The sequence below is a fragment of the Micropterus salmoides genome, unplaced genomic scaffold, assembly GCF_014851395.1.
Source record: "Micropterus salmoides isolate LMB-PRFRI ecotype aquatic unplaced genomic scaffold, ASM1485139v1 Ms_hic_scaffold_17, whole genome shotgun sequence".
Lineage (NCBI taxonomy): Eukaryota > Metazoa > Chordata > Actinopteri > Centrarchiformes > Centrarchidae > Micropterus > Micropterus salmoides.
The window spans coordinates 10,274,991-10,296,955 of NW_024040817.1; the positions used below are offsets into that span (position 1 = coordinate 10,274,991).

At 38.7% G+C, this 21,965-nt stretch overlaps 1 protein-coding gene across 1 annotated transcript in view; it reads right to left on the reverse strand.

Moving 5' to 3' along the window:
- Positions 1–21,965, reverse strand: part of LOC119907757 (fibrocystin-L-like) — a 72,612-nt gene that overhangs the window by 49,371 nt on the left and 1,276 nt on the right. Inside the window, exons 2-35 of the mRNA XM_038725445.1 lie at positions 21,436–21,513; positions 20,827–20,971; positions 20,599–20,707; positions 20,427–20,484; positions 20,247–20,340; positions 19,865–19,918; positions 19,547–19,620; positions 19,380–19,422; positions 19,069–19,139; positions 18,846–18,956; positions 16,880–16,972; positions 13,228–13,493; positions 12,966–13,009; positions 12,659–12,818; positions 12,076–12,208; positions 11,614–11,757; positions 11,265–11,419; positions 10,849–10,959; positions 10,581–10,718; positions 10,223–10,347; positions 9,978–10,141; positions 9,610–9,779; positions 8,292–8,424; positions 6,523–6,677; positions 5,687–5,809; positions 5,221–5,326; positions 4,918–5,025; positions 4,679–4,843; positions 4,350–4,471; positions 3,514–3,646; positions 2,959–3,151; positions 2,260–2,402; positions 1,888–1,992; positions 3–188 (exon numbers count right to left, since the gene is read on the reverse strand). Of these exons, the coding sequence (XP_038581373.1) occupies positions 3–188; positions 1,888–1,992; positions 2,260–2,402; positions 2,959–3,151; positions 3,514–3,646; positions 4,350–4,471; positions 4,679–4,843; positions 4,918–5,025; positions 5,221–5,326; positions 5,687–5,809; positions 6,523–6,677; positions 8,292–8,424; positions 9,610–9,779; positions 9,978–10,141; positions 10,223–10,347; positions 10,581–10,718; positions 10,849–10,959; positions 11,265–11,419; positions 11,614–11,757; positions 12,076–12,208; positions 12,659–12,818; positions 12,966–13,009; positions 13,228–13,493; positions 16,880–16,972; positions 18,846–18,956; positions 19,069–19,139; positions 19,380–19,422; positions 19,547–19,620; positions 19,865–19,918; positions 20,247–20,340; positions 20,427–20,484; positions 20,599–20,707; positions 20,827–20,971; positions 21,436–21,513 (4,212 nt within the window). The remainder of the gene's footprint in view (positions 1–2; positions 189–1,887; positions 1,993–2,259; positions 2,403–2,958; positions 3,152–3,513; positions 3,647–4,349; positions 4,472–4,678; positions 4,844–4,917; positions 5,026–5,220; positions 5,327–5,686; positions 5,810–6,522; positions 6,678–8,291; positions 8,425–9,609; positions 9,780–9,977; positions 10,142–10,222; positions 10,348–10,580; positions 10,719–10,848; positions 10,960–11,264; positions 11,420–11,613; positions 11,758–12,075; positions 12,209–12,658; positions 12,819–12,965; positions 13,010–13,227; positions 13,494–16,879; positions 16,973–18,845; positions 18,957–19,068; positions 19,140–19,379; positions 19,423–19,546; positions 19,621–19,864; positions 19,919–20,246; positions 20,341–20,426; positions 20,485–20,598; positions 20,708–20,826; positions 20,972–21,435; positions 21,514–21,965) is intronic.

Consider the following 21,965-nt stretch of genomic DNA (forward strand, 5'->3'; position numbering starts at 1 on the left):
ACCTTTTCCTGTCTTGGTCTCTCCACTGTTGAATGGTCCCCCTTCGTAGGTGGTGCCACTTGGGCTGGAAACACTGAAGACCCGGTACCCGACTCTCTGGAAGGCTGGTGCCTCCCAGCGCCACATTACTGTGTCTCCAACAAACACGGTCAGAGAGGCAGGACTCCATGCATACCCCTGTCCGTAAACTGGAACACACAGACAAATGTAAATATAGACTGAAATGTATACATACAGTACAAACAGTAGGCTACACACATAAGCAGATTAACACACAAAGGGGTTCATTGTATGAGGTTAAGCAACATGTAATTTAAATACTGCCAATCCTATTTGAGGTCAGACTTGTCACGAGGTCTCAACGATGACTATGCTGGGAGGGTCTGTGTGTGGTTGTCTGTGTTTTGTTACTTTCTGTTTCTGAGTGTGTGAGGCTGGCTGGTGTGTTTTGGTTTTTCTGTTGCTCGGCCTCTCTCTCTACCTTTGCAGTTTGACAGGAGGCGTGACTGGTGGGGAAGCATGGGGCTGGCTCATTCACCTGTCTGGCAGACTGATTAGCACACCTGATCCATATCATGTCGTTCTGTGCTACTTCATAAGCCCTGCAGTTCTCCTCAGCCTTCGCTGGATTGTTATGTTGTATAGAGTAGGTCTTTTGCTGGCACCCAGCCTTGTTGCGACCATTGTTCTCTATTATGCCTCGTGATTAACTTTGTCTTTGGTTTTCTTAGTCTGGAGAGGACGCCTTCCCTTATGCCCATACCTGCCTGTTTTTTCTGGAGGAGCACACACTGCCTGCCGTCCCTGCCTATCGTTGAGCCTGCCACCAAGCTCAATCACTCGCTCCCACCTTGTCTTGCCTGCCTCTCAATAAAGTCTGTGAAAAGGCCTCACGTCTCTGTCTGCTTCTGGGTTCTGGTTAAACCTTATCTGACAAGACTTGTGTTAAACCTGTTGGGGACTGTAACTATAAATGTGATGAAAAGATACTAAAACAGGGACTAAAACAGTTATCATACAATATTTTAAAAATATACCAGGTGAATGTCTATATTTTGACAATATTTAGTGTTCAAATGTAGGCTTTTAGTTTGAGAAAGGAACATCCCATAGGGACGGGGTGTCTATGTAGCTCCTACGAGTCGCCTACTAAACCGCAAAAATCACCGGGTGTGTAAAAGCAAGACTTCGCCTCTCTGCAGAAAAAGATGAGAGAAGGCAGGCACACAGCTTCCAGATATTGCGCAATATCCAAAATGGCAGCCGGGATATTTTTTGTAACAATTACGCTAACTTTTGGAATGGAAACGGCGGAAACTTCAAAAGTAAGTCAGCGGTTGTGATTCTATATGTATATTGGCTTGTTTGATGTTACTTTTAACCAGCTAATTAGTTTGTAATTTTGGTGATTTGAGTGATTGTGAGCTATACAGCTGATCTCAGGGGGAGATTAGCTTTGGTTTGAGAGGTTGGACATGAGGATATGTTGTGATTAGACATAACTGGATGTTTATAACTTCAGCCATGTACAGTGATTTCAGAGTAATTTATGTTGTGATATAAGCTTATTTAGATGCTTGGTGTTGGATGTGTATTTGGTGTGAATAAAAATGGTTGGTTTGAGCTTCTAGCTGAGCCTCCTAGCTTCCCAGAGGTGTGTAGCATGTATAGGGTGAAGCAATATTAGTTTCAGACATTAATTTTCCATTTGCATTCTGCATGAAAATCATTTAACACTTTATCTGTACAGTCATATGTAATCTACAGGTGACAGCTTCCTTGCTAGAGGCAGTTTAAAGTAAATTAATCCTCTTTCTGTTGTGCTCTATTTTAGCCTGCTCAGATTTAGTTTGACACCTGCAAAAAGGATTTGAAACGTAAACCTACTGCGGTGGGATCCCTGGTTAGTGACGATGTGGGTCTTCTCCTCTGACTGCACAACACATTGCAGCTCATTCTCTGAGGCGGCCTTTACTTCACACTCAGTTCCTCCTGTTACACCACAAACCAACACAAAACATGCATGAGATAAGGTACAAAAGCTGGTGCAGTAACATTACAGAATTGCTTTTTTTTATATTTGCAGGTAGTGACATCACAGTAGATCACCACCAGTTAGTTCCTTTAGTTTTTTCCCCAACCATTATTTTGATGTCCAAGTCCACTAATAAAATATACTTGTTTGCTGAAAATTATGAGTAGATTTTTGGCAGAGATTAATCCTGGGATAATGAATCTACTTGCTTTCAAGTTTCTTACCAATGGAGACTCTGTTGTCAGAGGTGTTGTTGCTGAAACCAGATCCAGAAACGGTCAGCCTGGTTCCTCCCATTAAGGAGCCAAACAGTGGGGAGATGCTGTGGATTTCCAGGATGTATTCAATGCTGACATTCACACCGTTGCTATGAAATGAGACAATAGAAAAGAGTCCAAGTGAGTCCCAAATGAACCGGATTATCTGGCTTGTGAGTAAACTGATAATAACTAACTTAGTGAATTTATTTGCATGTGTTGTTTTAGTTGACTGAATATATACATACAAAAGAGAAATTTAAACATCTTATGTAGCCTAAATACCCTTTTATCCTTTTTCGTGTGAATGGAGCCATTGTTTTTCCTCTTTTTAGTTTTATTTATTTAGATTTTAATTGCTTGATTTACATTCTGTATTCACTATATAAATCACTGTGTTTACTGCTTGTATATTTTTAATATCTAAAAACAGAAAATATCTGGGGACATTTTGTACAGTATAATGTGAAAGTATTAATAACAGTCCTTAAGATCTTTCCTTATCTTCAGAAATTCAAAAGTTCACACGACACCTTTTTGACATGTAAGAAAAAATAAACACTTCTGACAGCTGGCGTCACTATCAACACTCTTTCAGTTGGTATGTGACAGATGGATTGTTGCCCGTGAGAGTATTTCTAAAGTAAACTTTCACAGTCACTGTACCTTGTCTGGGGGTAGCCACTGTTTCCAACATGTACATCCACCTTGTACAGGCCAGGTGGCAGTACAGGCAGCAGACATGTGATGCTCGTTGTTGTCCACTGAATGGTGACACATTCCTTTTTGCCTATGGACACGATGCTGTCATTGTCTTGGCCTCCCAGGTTTGTACCCTGAATGGTGAGAACTTGATGTCCTGCAAAAAAGTTTATCAGTTTATCAACTTTTTTAACATAGGAAATGTTAGCTTACTGTAAACAAAAACACAAAACATGCTATATTTTCAAATGATGGTGTGGTATTGAAACACAATAAGTGATTATTGAATAAATTTCTTTTCATAAATAACGGACAAGCATACGATATAAATTGTGTCTGTGTGTGTCATTGGACAGTTAAGATTTCCATTGACCTTTAAGAACAAAACCCATTTTCCCCATTAAATCTTTCATTTATCCATACCAAAGAACATAATCCAAGCACTCTTCCAGAATTCCCTTCTCAGTAATGTTTTATAATGTTCCAAATGCAATGAACCCAATTTTACTCTCAACTCACCAATCACAGTGGTAGTGAGGGGACTCAGGCCTGAGATCTGTGGTGTAAGGTTAATGTCATAGGTGAAGGAGCCGTTGGCTGTTTGACTCATGTTTCCCACCATCAGTGTGACGGTCTGTGGTCCTGCAATTCCCTGAATTAAGTAATACAAGTATTTATTTATTAACAAATCAGACAAATATGTCAAACAAGTGACTAGTGCCAGGAAAAAGGGGCAAAAACTATTAGTCTGTGATGTCAAATGATTTGTTACATTTCGTACAACAATGAAAAATCAAAACGTTTTAAGGCCCTTTCCGACACAGTGGCACTGGGCTTGAACTGTGGCACAGCAGCATCAAGCACTTTGCCAGTTGCTTGACGCAACTAAAAGCCGTCGTAACGTAGTGCAAGACATTGGAAATAATGGGTTTTCCTGGTTTAACTTAGTGTAATAAAGGGCACTAACTGCTTAGGCTACCATGAATTTTTGATATATCAACAAAACTGCTAAAACAATACACTGTTTATTATATTTGTAACTCACAAATTTTGATGTTAAAAATGCTTTAAAGTGAGCCAACGTACAAGTTGTTGCTGTGGCCACGAGTGGTGGTACATGGTATGTAAAATGTTGTGTTAAAAGTACAAATAAAGTCGTAAAATCAGCGAACTGACTCAGTAATGTCATTTATGCAGAAACACCTCATCTTTGCTAACATTAATCACCAATGCTGTCTGCCATACCAGACCAAGCAAAGGCCCTTTCAGACAAAATCCGACACCGGCACCACTGTTATCTGAAACGACATAAAAAACAACATCCATATCCAGTAGTCTGCAGTCTGCACACTTACTGCTGGCGTTCTGCATTTCAGCTCAGTGTCACTGGCAAGAACCACTGTGCACTCCTCACTGCCGACAGTCACTGTGGTATTCTGGTTGAAGCCGAAGCCTCTCACTGTCAGCAGTGTGCCTCCTAAGAAAAAATAAAACAAGAAAATGGTTATATTTTCTGATAAAATGAATGAGACTCACAATTTGCCCCAACTGGAGGCCTGTGTGTTTTAAGGTTCCCATTGCACCAAATCACTGGACAGTATTTGTGCTTTTGATTTTGAGAGAAATAACAACACAGACTGGGGTTCTTAGTTCAGAGCAGCTGATTTTTTTGAGTATGTCTCACCTGCCACACTTCCAGAGAGCGGTGTGAAAGAGGAAACAATGAGCTGGTAGGTGAAGTTGAGCATACTGTCGCCTGCGTAGCGTGTATTACCCAGAGATGGGAAGCTGACCAACACAGGGTAGGTACCAGCACTGTTGCTACCCAGCCTGCACACCTGAGTGGTAGCTGAAGTACAAAATCTGGTTAATCTCCTTCCACTCAATGAAAAACTAAATATCGTATTCACTTATTTCACTAACCTGTGATCTGCTCAACAAGACAGCTCGCATTTCCCACAATAATGGAGGCATTTTCACCACTGAAGCCAGTCCCAGTCACAGTCAAAAGAGTCCCCAGACCGTTAGATCCTTAAAATGTCAGATATTAAATTATAGATAGATCATTTATCACCATAACTACCGGCATCTAGCATATGTACAATAAACCTGAAGTAATAATACGTTTTTCTAAAAGAGCTGGCAATCCATTAAATCTTTTGTCAGTGATTCAGTTCAGACAGGTTGGTTATATACAGTATATTACTCCTTAAAAATCAACGACACCTTGAGATGGGCTGATTCCAGTCACAACTGGAGTCATGTCCGCAGACCATTCAAACCCACAGTCACCAGAACATTTTGAAGGGATGCCATTGATGTAAACCTCCACCTGCAAACAGCATCACAAAACAACTAATGTCAAGTTTAGGTTAGGTTTCACAGAATAAAAATGACTGGGTTGGACTAATCACCAAAACGAAGCTCTAGCTACAACAGTCATAGCAACGGCATTATAGAGGGCTGTAGTTGTCTTTCACTTCAATGCAAAGCAGTTATTTAATAACATGCAAACATAAGAATCACATCCTGCCTGGAGGCACGAATACAGCTCCTTTATGCAAAGCTACAAACACAAATAGGACTTGCTCTACAGGATTTATAGTAAGCAAACATACAAAGTAATCAGAAGTGACCAAAGCAGACATTTGACAGACAAATTATGGTGAAAACCAATACCAGACAATTGTACCTGTGGTTTGGTTTCCCAAACACGGAAAAAATCCCCTGTCAGGCTTCGCATCAACAGCCCTCCCTTTGTAATCTCCCTGGCTGAAACAACTGCATTTTCACCAACAACTGACAAGTTGGTAACCTGTAATGAGAATAAATCATAATCAGGATTCAAGCTTCTGGTTTCTATATGCCTGTAGAAACTTCAATGGTTGGAACAGAAGTCATTAAAACTGGCATTAACACCATAGTTAACTGTATTACTACTAGTCATCTTACGGCTGCTGCTGTAGCCACAGTAGTACTGCTGTTACTAATGGTTTAATTTTATTGTTGACTTGCACAAACATCATAAAAACAGACAAATGAAGTGACCCAAAATTAAGAAGAAAAACAGTAATTTAAAAAACATGAACTGGTCAAGCAAACTATATTTAAATCTAAATTGAATAAGGTGAAATTACAGACACAAAAAATAAACAGAGCTATGCAGCGCCAGACAGCTGACAACAATAGACAATGTCAAATTGATAATTCAATTTGACAATGTCTATTGTTGTCATTTTTTAAAAATTATTTCAAAGAAATCAAGGAAACAATGGCCACACCTGGAGAGGAAGTTGAAGATCGTCCTAGTGTCTCGTGTTGTTAGTATAAATTTATATAGAAAGTGTTGAGAACATACAGTAGTATATTTATATGTAAACACAGATATCTGATTAATTTTTTTATGTCATATTATTACCATCATGACTGCTGCTAATAAACTCTTGATAATTGATACAAAGAATTGTTTTGGGGCAATTCACCACTATTACCTAAAACAAATCTATTAAATAAGAAGTGGCATCTGACCTTGAGCAGAGGCTGGTCTCCAGGTTTTGTGAGCCACTTAACCGTCCATTCGGGGCGTCTGCAGCTTCCCTGCTTTGTCACGCTGACCTCACCCATCCCTGAGATTCCCTCCAGAGCATACTTCAGGTCTGCCGCGCTAATGTCCACCGACAGACCTGAGAACAAGCACTGGTTGTGTTAGACACCTCCCTGCAAAAGCGACTGTTATATATACTGTACGTAACATGTATAGTGCTACATGGAGACATACGGGATGATATTTCTGGCTCTTTGCAGAGAATCTGGTAAAACAAGATGTCAGTATGCTAATATCATAAAGACAAACTCTAAATAGGGGAATATTCTTTCATTGGGAGCAGGAGATCATTAGCATTAATTTATGCAACATTCAAAATAACTTATAGACTGGTAAAAGAATGACGCAAGCTATATTTACTTTATTTGTAAAAACAGAACATAATGGATCTATTTAATAGCCATGATGGGATACCTTTCCTTTAAATGGTTTCACATAAAGTAAATGCTCCGTACTTGTATAGCGCCTTTCTAGTCTTTTCGACCACTCAAAGCGCTTTTACACTACATCTGCATTCACCAGTCACACACATTCATACACTGAGCCTAAGTGCTCAAACGGAAACTAACATTCACACTCATTCATACACTGAGCCTAAGTGCTCAAACGGAAACTAACATTCACACTCATTCATACACTGGTGGAATAGCCACCAGGGGCAATTTGAGGTTCAGTATCTTGCCCAAGGACACTTCTACACGCAGGAGCCAGGGATTGAACCGCCGACCTACCCGTTAACGGCCAACCCGCTCTACCTCCTGAGCCACAGCCGCCCCAAAAGGACATCTACAAGAGATGCTGGAGTGGAGCTCACAGCATTAGTGACCCCACAAACCCAAGTCTACACCTGTTTGACCCCTACCATTCATTAGGAGGTTTTAGACTATAGACAGACACGCACATCCAGACTGAGAAACAGCTTCTATCCTGTCAACCCATTACCCAAATACAACCAAACACATTGAGCGTTCTGCCTCTCCATAGCAATTTTGTCATCCCTGATTCCGCTCCCATTGTTGTTATTTATTAGGGCCTGAGCACTTCTGTGGTACAAGAAGCTTCAGAAACCACCTTGGAAATTGGACAAACATCTTGTGCATAGCATTTACTAAGTCAGTGGTTCTTCTTGGGAAAAAAGGGCTTTAACCTTTTAGGAACAACCAGTGCTTGAAGTGGTAAAAAATTTAAATTATTCAACATTTCTTGTTACAAGCTATTTTTCAGAACATTTTTAACAAAAGCTTTCAAAAAGTGATGGAGACATTCAGATTCTGACCTGTCCCCAGCGTCCCCAGTGTAAATGACACCTATCTGTCTATATTTTTAAATGTCCTGCCACATCCAGGCTGGTTGGTTCACAACAAGTGATATTGACAAGCTACATTCAGCACACGGCTGCTTGAGAGGCACCCGAGCTTCTCTTCTCCCTCGTCGACAGAGTTTAGCAGGCAGAGAGAACAGGAACAGGAAAGCGTCACGTAGCGCCCAGAGTATCTGGTATGGAGAGGGCAGAGGAGAGTACCGGCAACTTGGGAGAAGTCCTGGTACGCAAGAAAATGTCCCGTTACGGCAAAGAGTAAAATGTTGAGGTGCAGGTACTGCGTTCCGGCCCTCAAGCACTGGAAACAACATGTATGCAGCCAGGACAGTTAGAGTTGATACAATGCAAACACAACACCCTCTTCTGACCTACCCTCAGCTCGACTTCCATAAATCTCCACGTTAAAGGTGCCATTCAGAGGAGGGGTGGCTCTGTGAGGGCGAATGATGGTGACGGTGGCTGCTCCCTCCCTAAACTCAGCTGTGTCCTCGCTGTTGTTGGACATCTGGGAAATACATGAGGAGCATTTAAAGGATCAGAAGAAGATAGAAAGGCTGTCTGTTTTCACATCACCATACTGTATTGAATCATGAATCATATTAAATCCAAGTTGGATCTGCTTTTAAGGAGGGAACAGTCATGTAGTCTTGAATAATCTGGTGTTTGTCACTGACTTGTATGGTAATTTAATTTTGTCATTGTTTGTGTTTTGAATGGTAAGTATTTTCTTATTGTGTTTTGTGTATTTGTATTAAGGCTCATGTACCCCATTCTAGCTTAGGCTATACATATTATGCTAGTGTATGTGGCATACTGGTCCCTACTATATACGTGTCCCTCTAAAAATAAACATTCAACCAGTCAGCTTAGATTAAACAAAAACCTTTTGTTGAGTACATTATATTACAGTACAATTTTAGCTTTAATTTTTATAGGAAAGTCAAATCTATACAAAACTTCAAATGCAGAGGCAACATGTTGTTTTAGAATGATTACAAATATTACATAAATAGGTAATGCTGGATTAATGTCAGATTAACTGTGAGATTTAATTGAATCAAATGTTATAGAAGGCACTACAGCCTGCAGTCACACTTCTTCGTGCATGCCAGTCCTTATTCAGTTGCCGGTCACTGCTTCCACTGTTATCAGTAGGCAAATGATGACAGCATGTAGAGCATGAGACACATTCAGGATCACTGTGGCAACTCTCTGTACCATAAAATATATGACATTTCCTTGGTTTTTATGAGTCACATGACTGAAGCAACGCTAGTCTGATTGACTCCACATTGTTGCTCCAACAGACTCTACTGTACTGAAGTTAATGGGAAAGCCCCTTCTTCTCTCATTTTCATAACTCAACATTTAATGTTTTCATCAATAAGTGAGGATCTCAGCAGCTAAAAAACTTTCTTTAATGCATGTGTTTTGAAAAATACTGTCCCATTTAGAAAATATTGAGGTCAGGAAGGAGGTTTATGTTTTGGGGATTATCGGAATAACTGACAGCTAGTTCTTACTTCAACTTCACCCTAGGCTCCAACCCTTTGTCCAAATTTGTGTTTCCTTACTCGGAATAACAAAGTAAACTTGACATACAGTGTTTTCCTACAGTCTACACTGCTGCCCAAATATGGAATATGCAGGTGAAAAATAAGTATCAATGTCACTTTAATTATTTATTTACCTGCAGAAAGCCAACTCCTAGCAGTGGGAACCCAAATGCACATTCTACTGGTCTGGCTTTGATCTTGTAGCTGATCTGTGCAGCAGATGATGTGTCCTTGTTGACAGTGATCCACTCAAAGGAATCACCAGAGCTCTCAAAAGGTGGAGGCCTCCTCATTAGGGGAATGGCTGTGAGAAAATAATGCACAGGCCAAAATAAACTGAACGCTGAATTTGTGTAGTACTGAGCAACATCTGCACACTCCTACTGTTACACATCAATAGAAAAAAATATTTATATATAGTCTGATTGCACTTCTGAACAACAGTTAGCTTTGACATTAAAGAACAGCTCTCTAAAATCAAAACTATTATCCAGTTGCGTACCATTTTCATCAATTGTGGTGGGGCTCTTTCCGATGTATATGGCATCCACATAGAAATCTGCACCAGCGGCGTCTTTATAGAGGTAAAACTCCAGCAGATTGTATTTGTTTCCAATGTATTCTGTCTGCAGGGAGCTCTGCAGGTCCATGCATTTGTAACTCCATCTACCAGGAAATAATCACATTTATATGCTACAGTTTTGCTGAGACGTTTGCATCATGTAATGACAAATTAAAATAACTGACGTTTGGCCCTTATTGAACAGGGTGTTGATCTTTGTGGTCTCTGTCATGGTTAGGCCTTGGCTGTTGAGGTAAGTGAATTTCATTCCTACTTCATCCTTCAATATTCCCTTGTGTGCAAAGCAAAGCTGCAAGGAGAGAAATGGGAAAGGTTTCAAAATATTTTATGATGAAAAATGAAGAGGAAGTCACCATTTCATAACCTTTTATAGACATTAGGAGCAAAGACATACAAGTCCAAACCAGCATGTCTTTGTACACTTGCAAACTATTTTCTTGATGCATCCATTCATCCATTTAAAGTAGAGGTACATTCTGTGCCAAATTTAACAACAATTAATAAAGCAACTGTGGGTTTTACCGTAGGATGCTTGTCCAATGAAACTGGTCCGTAGGAGCCACCAGTCTCTTTGGTGTAACTGTCCTTGAAAAGAACCACAGCATTCTTCAGCGACCACAGGCCACAGAAAGCAGAGTTTTTCACTGGAGTCCCTATGAACTGGTGAGTGCAAGAAGATCAGAAAGAGATCAGAAAAATCTGTTGCTCTCCAAGGATTTGTTGGTATTTGAACTTAACATACAAGTGGTCATCACATTTGTACAAATACAAAAATTTTGTCCCCACTGACCTGAGAGTTGTCATTTTCAAAGTTCTTGAAGTATTTCACATCAGTCCCTTCAGTGGTCAGGATCTCACTGGGACACTCGGCTTTCATCATGTCCTCCACAGCCGACTGCACCTGTTCACAATCACACAGACTGAATGTTAGTATTGTTTCTACACAGCACAGGCTGCCACACAGGCAATTTCTTCAGACCAAAACGAGATAAATTTTAAACTCTAACTTTAAGAAATTAAGTGAAATTAAACATGATCTCAACACTTGTTTATGAAACTGTAAAGTTTGCAGGGTCACACATTTGCAAATTAAGCCTTTCAGATATCATCACAATTACACTGAGTCGAGAATAAAAAGGCTTGTAGATTCTGAATCTGAGAGAGAAAGAGAGACTTCCAGCAATTTTCTTTTTTTACACAACAGACCTCTGACTCATTTGCATTGAAAGCGATGGGCTTTGTTGGGACTCCTCCCCAGAGCAGGGTGAAAGTCTTCATGTTGCTTCTCCCCTTTGTAACCTCTGCAACAGAAACATTGGTGTCTGAGCCAAAAACCTCATAGTGCAGAGGTTTGAAATCCCCTGCAGTCAAAAAAAGAAAAATGATCAATTAATTGATTGCACTTGGCTGCTAAAATAAATATAATGAACAGATATTACAGCTGAATCTACAGGACTTTCATTTTAGGTTTTGAAGTCAGTTTGCACGTGAATGAAGTGTAACAACCACACTCTTCACAAACTCAACAGAACCCAATGTTTCTGTCTCCTCATACCTCTGTCAGAATTGAATGTGACTGTGTAGAGAGACACTTGACTGTCGCCCTGTTTGGTGACCTGGACTGTGTCAGGTTTGATGGACCAGAGGTTGTTCAAGGCTGCGCCCACCTCATCTGCTGAGGCACTAACAGAGATCGGTCCTAGAGAAGAAAAAGACAAAGCTGGTATATGATAAACTGTAGTTACATTAGATCAGATCAAGAGGTTTAGTTTTTTTTTGTGGCTAAAATGCATGAAGTCATGGCATATTAAGATCATATATGTACAAGATACAAATAGAGCAAATAATTTGAAAGATAATAAAGATGCATCTGAGCTTCTATGCTCCTTTAGATTAGAGACACTGTCACGTTTAGGGATTTAGATTTTCTTTTGTGGCTGCTAAACTTATATGCACTTTTAGGAAATGAATGTGCAAGATACATATGCATACAAATGTCCAATGTTAAAGACATCACCTGTTGTTGCGTCTCCGTAGCCCAGGCTGAAGGTGCTCCCACAAATATTGCTGGCACAGCTGCTGCTGACAGTAACAGTCTGGACCTCTTTGACCCCGGTGATATTACTGGGCCAGGATTCAAAGGTTACCACCTGGATAACAGTGACAATAAGGAATGGTGAGGTACAGAAGCAAAAAAGAGGTGGGCACTGAACCAACATCTTCCCTCAACCCGCTACATTGACTTCTACGTCACTTGGTGATTTACATTCTCTCAAATGACTTTTGACAAACCCTGGAGAACAGATCTGAGTTAAACAGAAGGTGAAGAGAACATTAGTGTTAGCAAAAATTATTTTATTCTAACAGCAAGAAAACATACTCCAAAGAAAGCTACATTCTTTGCTTAAAATCATTTAGAAAATGCAGTCCAGTGTGGCTGCATACTGTGACTACACACATCTCTACATCCCAAAAATGGAACTACAAAGCTCCTCTCCTTTGGAACCAGGTTCCAGTTTGGGTTCAGGAGGCAGACACCATCATTATTATCATAATTAACATTACTATAATTCAGTTCACAAGTTCACATCTCTGCTTACTTGTTCCTCATCGAACACATCATATTCAGCCACGATATTTTGAACCTCATTTACAGCATCGTCCGTCTGGTCTTCTGTAAAGGGACTCTCCTCTTGAAACAAGGCAAGGTTGACAGTAGCTTGACCGCCATAGTGTTGATGCAGAATTTCCAAGTAGTATCTGTAGAAAAAAACATTATTTTTAAATTATTTTAAAAGGAAACTAGCTTCACACACACACAGCTATAATGAACAAGGTGCACTATGACAGGATATGACTAATTTTTTATTTGTTGTTTTGAAGAGCTAACAAGAGCCATGTACTTACGGTTTTCCCTTCTCTAGAGCCAGAACTTTAGATGCAACTTTAACCTGAAGTGGAGGTTGTGAAAAAAGTATGTTAAAAGCAAGAAAGATGAGGATTTTGAAAATGTTTTTACCACAAAATAATACACAGGCCTACAACATCTAAGTTTCTTAGGTTATCTTTAAATATTTCAAGTGAAACTTTGCATGCTTTATTTTGGTTTAGTACACTCAGACGATAACAGTGGGTGTGATTAATTCTGAACTTCACTGTCTGTTCATACCATATCTTCTGGGCGGCTGGAGTTGCTGAGGTATAGATCACATTGGTAATCACAGTAAAGGTAAATAGTGTAGTTGGCGCTGGCTGGAGGGACAAAGAAGCCTCTGTATCGTGAGCTGGAATAATAAACTGCAGCAGCAAAGACTTGAGGCATGGAGTCGATCCACTGAGTCCAGTATCCATTTGTGTTGGTTTTGTAACTGCGAATGTCAGTCAGGTAACTTGGATTTGTATTGTCCCACACCTCCATCTTCAAGCCTCTTCCACCTGGGTTTGCAAATAAATGGTGGTGTATAAAAATAAGAGCTGAAACTATTAGTTGACTAACAAGTCAGTGGACTACCAGAAAATTAAATGGCGACATACGGATGGTGATGGTGCAGTGGATAAAATGCATGCCTTTGGTGCGAGAGACCCAAGTTCAAGTCTCCATTGTGACACATCCACCAATGTGACACACAGGAAATGATAAGAAATTGAATTTCTTTGGACTGTTGGTTGCCCAGCAAATAAGACCTCTGAATACTCTGTTGTGCTTGTCTGACATTTTATAGACAGAGCTATTAATCGATCAATTGAAAAAATATCAGCAGAGTAGCTAATTGAATATTAAAATTTGTCAGTTGCATCTCTAATCAGAAATTATATGTCAACATATGGGTATAAAGTCTAACGTACTCTTACACAGTATACAGTAACAGTGAATTAATGTTCCCTCCAGAAGTATTGCAACGGTAAGGTTAATTCCTTTGTTTTTGTGGTTCACTGAAGATATTTGGGTTTAAGATCAAAAGATGAGACAAGAGTTCAGAATTTCAGCTTTCATTTCCTGGTATTCACATGTGGATGTGTTTAACAACTTAGGACATATCACTGTCTGTTTGAACCCTCCCATTTTTCAAGTAAGCAAAACTATTGGAACATGTGACTGACAGATGTTTCATGTTGCCCAGGTGTTGCCTTTTAGGTTGATTACCAAACCTATAAAGACTGCATTTCCTGTTAAAGAGGATAAACCAACATGAAGACCAGAGAGCTGTCTATGGGAGAAAAGCAAGCCATTGTCAAGCTGAGACAAGAAGGAAAATCGACCAGAGCCATTGGACAAACATCGGGCATAGCAAGCACAACAATTTGTGCTGAATGTCCTGAAAAAGAAAGAAACTACTGGTGTACTGAGCAACAACAGGTCGGCCAAGGAAAACAACAGTAGTTGATGACAAAAATATCGTGAGAGCTGTGAAGAAAACCCCCAAAACATCAGTAAGTGACATCACCAGCGACCTCCGCAGTGCAGGGGTGAAGGTATCACAATCCACTGTTGGAAGAAGACTCGGAGAGCAGAAATATAGAGGCCACACCACAAGATGCAAACCACTTATCAGCAGTAAGAATCGGAAGGCCAGATTTTTTTTATTTTTATTTTTATTTAAACCTTTATTTAACCAGGAAAATCCCATTGAGATTACTAATCTCTTTTTCAAGGGAGTCCTGGCCACGACAGCGGCACAGATCACGACAATTCAGTACATTTCAGACAATTTCATAACAATTTCATAAGACTATTTAAAAACATTTATAAACCATAGATTTCATTTCCAAACCTTTGAGCAAGAGTTTAAATTGGCCTATTGAAACCAGTTCCTTTAATTTCCAGAATTTTTGTAAATTGTTCCATGTTGTGGGGGCAGAAAAGTGAAATGCCACCTTGCCAGCTTCTGTGCGGACACTTGGTACAGACAGTAGCAGTGAGTCTTGTGAGCGTAAAGAATACAGTCCAGCCCCTTTTGGTTGAATATATTCACACAAATATGAGGGGAGCAGACGCAGAATACCCTTATAAATAAACACATACCAATGACTGAGTCTACGATTTTTTCAGTGCTGGCCAGCCCACACGTGTATAAAGTTCACAGTGGTGTGTGAGATTGAAATTTGCAAAGAAGTAAAGAGATGAGCCGTAAAAGTTCTGCAACACAATCTTATGGACTGATGAGATTAATCTCTACCAAAGTGATGGAAAGGCCAAAGTGTGGAGAAAGAAAGAAACTGCTTATGATCCGAAGCACACAAGCTCATCTGTGAAGCATGGTGGAGGTAATGTCATGGCTTGGGCGTGCATGGCTGCTTCTGGGACAGGCTCATTAATATTTATTGATGATGTAAATGATGATGGTAGCAGTAGAATGAATTCAGAAGTGTACAGAAACATTTTGCCAAGTCAATCACCTGACCTTAACAATAGAGCATGCACTTCACCTCCTTCAGAGGAGACTGAAAGGAGAAACGCCCCGAAACAAACAAGAACTGAAAGAAGCTGCTGTAAAAGCCTGGAATAGCATCACAAATGAAGAATGCAACAGTTTGGTGATGTCGATGGGTCGCAGGTTTAAGGCAGTTATTGCAAGCAAGGGTTATGCCACCAAATATCAAATGTTATTTACTTTAAGATTATTTGTTCCAATACTTGAAAAATGGGTGGGTTCAAACAAAGGGTGGTATGTCCTGAGTTGTTTAACACAACTAGATGTGAATACCAGGAAATGAAAGCTGAAATTCTGAACTCTTGTCTCATAATCATCTTTTGATATTAAACCCAAATGTCTTCAGTGAACAACGAAAACAAAGGAATTTGCCTTACCGTTCTAATACTTTTGAAGGGGGACTGTATGGTAAATTCATGATTAAAGTACATTTTTGCTTCTTTTGCTAACAAAACTCAAATAAAGCATTTGAAAAATGATTTTCAATCGGCCAAATGTTCTAATAATGAAACATTGGTGTTTTGAGTGCTGCGTACTTCAAATATCCTTGAATCACAGAAACTCACAAGAACTTCAACAAAAAAAATAAAAAATAAAAAATCAACAAAGCAAGAAATTTGAGCAATTGGTCTGATTGTTTTGTATAAAGCAGCCAAGATGACTGTTAGAGTTCCATTTGTTTAATAACAAAAAATCCTTTTGCAAAAGGTTGTAGAAATCAAAAACCGATCTACTGTTGACGTCTGTTCTATGAGAGGTATTTTGTATGATCTATCATCAAACCGATGTCTGTCTCTAGTGTTGACGTCTGTCTTATGAGCGGTATTTGTATGATGTATGATTAAAAATATGTATTTTGTCACAATCAGATAACAGATGATCTTGTTTCAGTCTGTGGTTAACAGTTCACTACACAGCATAGTCCCTGTCAACAATGTTGTTGACAAGTATGCTTAAAATTATTCCAGTGATCAGCATGCCAGCTGGTGTTAAAACACATAAAACAAAACACACAAGAAAACAAGACAAGGGTGATGGATCCAGCTCAGGAAGCAAGTACAAGTTACAACTGAATTAACCTTCAAAACCTTTTATTAAAAAAATGGAATCAGCCTATCTAGCTACAAAACTGTCTGCAAGTTGTTCCAGGTTGCAGGGGCAGAGAATAAAAAGGCCTCTTTGCCCATTTCAGTGCGAGACTAAAGGACAGACGGTAAAAGGGGTGTAATTTGAGTGTAAACAATAGTTACTAGTTTTAGGTGAGATATACCCAAAAAGGTAAGAGGGGAGTAGACAAAGGATGGACTTGAATATGTAACAGAGAGTGAATCTGCGCAAGGCCAATGAAGGCCACTGAACTTCTGAAAAGAAGAAGAAGGAGTTTCTCACCGGGGTAGCCAGTCATGTTGTTGTTCATCTCCTGCATGGCAGTCCTGCACATAATCCTGTCATCAGACACACTTTGGATTTCACAAGGTAGACCTGAGGACAAATCAAGTGTCAAGTGAGTTAAGGTCCTATTCAAGTTCACAATAACACAAAAGCAAAACAGCACAGGCTCCATGTGAAGGAATAGTTAACTGCAAAGTGAAAATGTACTCATTACTTGCTCTCCTCCTTGTCAGCTAACTATGCTGAAACTTTGTATGCATGAACTTTATATGACTTATGAAGAAGTGTTGAAAATGGAGTGATTTAAATGTCATGAAAAATATAGCTGCAAGCGGCAATGATCTGTCATTATTCTATGGGCCTGACTGAGTAGTGGGTGAAATATGCAACCCACCTGCTGATTTAGTTTTTCCAAGTTTTAGGGGTTTTGCTGCACAAACACTTTTTAAGTAGAGAACAATAATAAGAAAACACAGGATCCAAGTACCACTGGTGAGAGTTAGATTATGTACACCTTCAAGATATTGAATATCACTGCGAACTGTGTTGCAATTAGCCACACCCACTTTAAACAATCAGCATTTTATGCATCAACTGAGTAGCGACCCAAGATCATACAAACCACATTTTGTACAAATTATGAGGTATGAACCTTTGGGTCAAATGGCCCATGGAGTTTGTTCCACCTTTTTATTACATCATTGTTGTTATTTGATATTTCTTATCCTTGGTTTTATATGTCAAAACAGTTTTTCCCATTTCTTTCCCTGTGTATCGTGTTTTCACATCAACTGTGTGATTGATTTTTGCTGTTTCCCTTGTAAAACACTTTGAGCTGCAATTCCTGTAATAAGTTTATATTTATTCTTGTTATTATTTTTATTGTTGTACTGTGCATATTTTTCCTATTATGACACTACTTTTATGAGGTTGAGGTATATAAGCTCTGTGATCAGGTAGAAATGGAAAGTGAAGCTGTTATTATGTCTCAAGAGTTTCACATTTTCATTAGATGCCTCAAAAACTTAAATATTGTGGTGTACAGATGATGTTTAAAGTTTTCTTGCTTTAAAGCATAGATATAAAGGCAAGATGGACACGCTAATTAGTCTTTACAGTACTTTGGTTTCTCTAGTCGGTTAATACATGCTTTATCAGCAATATGCTATTTGAATTTCAGTGTAAACATTAAGTCTGAAAAATCTGGTTAGATCAATTATATGAATAGATATACTTTGACTTTGTGTGCTGTTGATCTAAGTTCATCATCATCATTGTCAAATTGTTTGTACAACACTGCACACCTATACAGCTTTTTCATCTAAAAAACATAATGTACGTATTATTTTATTCTTTTTTTATAATAATTTTCTTAGTTTTAGTTTATTTATTTTACTTGTTACTTACTTCATACTATGTTTATTGTTATGCACCAATGTACCTACAATGTAAACCTACTGGGCAATAAATTGTGATTACATATCAGATTTTATGATTGTGTCAATAAGAGCTCATTCAAGTGAGAGGGAGGCAGCCTGTACAATATACAATATACACACAGAGGTACAGACAGTAAAGGTAATGTTACAGTACATGTTTTACTTCCTGTAAAACCTAAAGTTAAGAGCCAGTTAAACGACTCTTGAAGTCTAATGAAAGACAAGACCAGCTTGTTTTGTCATGGTCTGTTGCATTACCAAGCTTTCGAAAAAGTCTTTCCTCTACCGTGTAACCTCTCTATGGTGTTCTGTTGTTTGATGTGTCTTAAAGTATGCGCACATTCTGTTGTTTTGATTAGAAATTCTCACTACTGAGCGACTTGAGGGTTCACTAGAGTTTTGTTTGGTAGAGACGCACCACATTCTCAAACACTGTGTGAAAACAATATCAGAAAAGTTGTCATGGCATTAAAAACTACCTATAGCTGGGAAGTGTAAGTTTCCAGTCTGATGGTGATAATTACCTCCAACAAGAACACGTGCTGGGTGATCGGTTTGGTCGAAGAAGCGGCCTTTGACAGTCAACAGAGTTCCACCCATGATGCTTCCCCTGGATGGGGAGACTCCTGTCACTTCTAAATAAAAGACATGACAAACATTCAAATGTAATAAGAACAGAAACTACGGAGAATAACTTAGAAATGCTACCACATTAATCGTGGACAAATGTCTCTCTGTCTAATGTACCTGCAAAGGTCTGAAACATGGAGAGCTTTCCCAAAGCTGAAACCCGGAAAAGTTTCTTGTCTGCTAAACTCCTAATGATTTTAAAGAAAGGAATGAATAATATTGTAGTTGTTCATAAATTAATACTGCTGTTGAGTGAAACAATTTATCACCAAGAGTCAAATCTTCAGGAACTGTTTCTAATGTTGAATAAAGCCAGTGGTTAGAGGTATTTCTTAAGCAATGTATGCAAATCTTAACCTGAAGTCAAAATGTAAAAAATACCAAAACTGGACTTACCATGAAGTCAGTTACTTAAAAAAGTGAATTACCTTCCAAAATCATTATCAAGTATGTAAGTCAAGTTGTGATGCCCTGTTGGAAAAGAACCATAATTATTAAAGGACTGTTTGTAAAGTTTCAAAATGCGGTTGATGATGAGTGATTAATATATACAGTATATTAAGAGAAGCTGTAATTGTGAACAAAACCATCTTACCAACATATGTCCCCGTCATTTTGCAGCTCATGTAACCCCAAACTGAGTATGTATAGTCCAGTCGCAGGTTATATCTTTAGAAATATTTACAAAAACTTTAAAGACTGTACAAAATAGCATATCACTTTTTATTAGTATTTTATTTATATTAAATTTATTGTATTTGTTTAACATAAATCCATCACTCAAAACATTTCTTTGCAGCTGTGGGACATATCTGAACTTGACTCGATATGTTTATTGTCTATAATACATTTTGCTGTGTTTTAGCTGTGATTTCATTTCTAAATATAATCTACATCTGAACAAGCTACTTACAGCTCATCTGACTCCGGTTTAAGCAGCTCACATGGCATCCCTCCCATGTAGGCTCTGCAATAAACAAGCAACATTTGAAAGTATACATTTTAATGTTTAAATGAAATTGGTAGTTAACGACCAAGTAAATAAATCTCTTCTGTAACACACAGACTTACATTTTCTTAAAACAAGTGAAAACGTTTAAGTAGGTTGAGATAATTTCAGCTGTTTTCAATGAAAATGAACCTCTTTAAAGAATTAAAGTTTAAAGAAAAGACTACTTTGTCAGCCTTTATTAAAGGGTCAGTCTGCTTTCTTTTATAGGGCATCGCCATACAGCAGTCAGGAATGTCCCTTATGTTAAAAAAAAAATCATCTATGTTTTATTTTATTCTTTTACCTCAGAAATCTGACATTGTAACCATTGGAGCTCTTGTCAGTGTTGCTTCCATACACATCAGTGAAGATCATTCCTCGCAGTGTCACTAAGGTGCCTGCAGTGATTTTGAAATGGTGTAAATATAAAGTTGAAACTGCACTCATTAGAATCACTACATGCTGTCAAGTGTAAACGGTGTACCTGGGGGGCCACTGACTGGAGTCAGAGAGCTGATAGTTGGCGTGCGATAAGTGTAAGTCTGGGGAGAGTTACAGCAAGAATGGGAAAAAAACTGTTAAAATCCAAATGCTTGACTGCAGGATCAATTAACTTGTAAATTAAGGAGTCTGTGTTGCATTAGCTGCAAACTTACATAGATGCTGCATTGGTATGGTTTGTATGCGCCCCAGCATATATTGCTGTCCGGAATGGGAACACCGTCCACACTTACATGGACCACATACCAATCACTTGGCATGGCTCTGTGATAGACAAAGTTAATCAATTTAGATGATCATATGCATGAAGACACATATATACTTAGGAGACGAGTATAAAAAAAATTGTATATTCAAAAAAGTTTCCTTGGCCAGGTGGCTACCTGGTGTAACACATGATCTTGTTGCCGTGTGTTGAGTCCCTCTCCACATCACAGGGGACTGACAGGGTGTCAGACACCAGTGTCACACGGTTGCCAAATGTGTCATCGATTGGATTCAGTTGGAACTGTCGCTCCTGGGCAAAACCTGGAATACAAACCCCACAAAAATAATCACTTTTAAAACAATGTTTGTGTGGATGACAAAAGGTTGATCCTATGGAAGGAAATCATTTAGCATCATGAAAACACTTTTGAAACTCATGAAACTTTAGCTGGAATCCCAAAGGTGTTGGATTGGGAGTTGAATCTTGTTTAGAAACAAATAATACCTTGCAACTATTATAACTACCGCACCTAATTTCATCTCTTGGACTAAGAAGTATCATAAAGACAGTACAAACAAGATTTTTTTGACAATTTTGATCATTTTAATCAATATGTATTTAATTTATGTGCATAATCTCTTTGAAAGTCTGATAGCTGAAACAAAAAATAATATTTGGAGTTATTGATTAGGTCCGTAACAAAGATTAAGCACCATCATTTTGGATTAAATGTTGCCATAAAACAAAACTGTAACTTGTTTTATTTGAGGATTAAATCTCTTACCAGATCCTGATATGGTAAGTCGTGTTGCTCCATTGATGCTTCCCAGATTTGGAGATATGTAGTCAATGCGCTGAGCACCTGAAAAATATATAAAACATTACAATGTATCTAGTGCAAAAGTTGAAAATAATAAGTGCCGGTCCTCCCCAGTCTGATGTTGTCGTGTGTATTGGCTGGTATACATTTGTGTATTAGTATATTAATATGATATTATCACATTAAATAAAAAGTAACATGTATAATGTTAATACATTTATAGGTTCTGGTGGACATTCCTGTCACTTGCCACATCTGTGGCATTGTGCTCTGTTATGGAACTGCACATTTTCGAGTGGACTTTTATTGTGGCCAGCCTAAGGCACACCTGTGCAATATCCATGCTGTCTGATCAGCATCTTGATATGCCACACCTGTGAGTTGGATGGATTATATCGGCAAAGAAGAAGTGCTCACTAACAACAATTTTTGAGAGAAATAGAGAAAGTCTTAGATCTTTGAGTTCAGCTCATGATACAAAAAGAAAAGTGTTG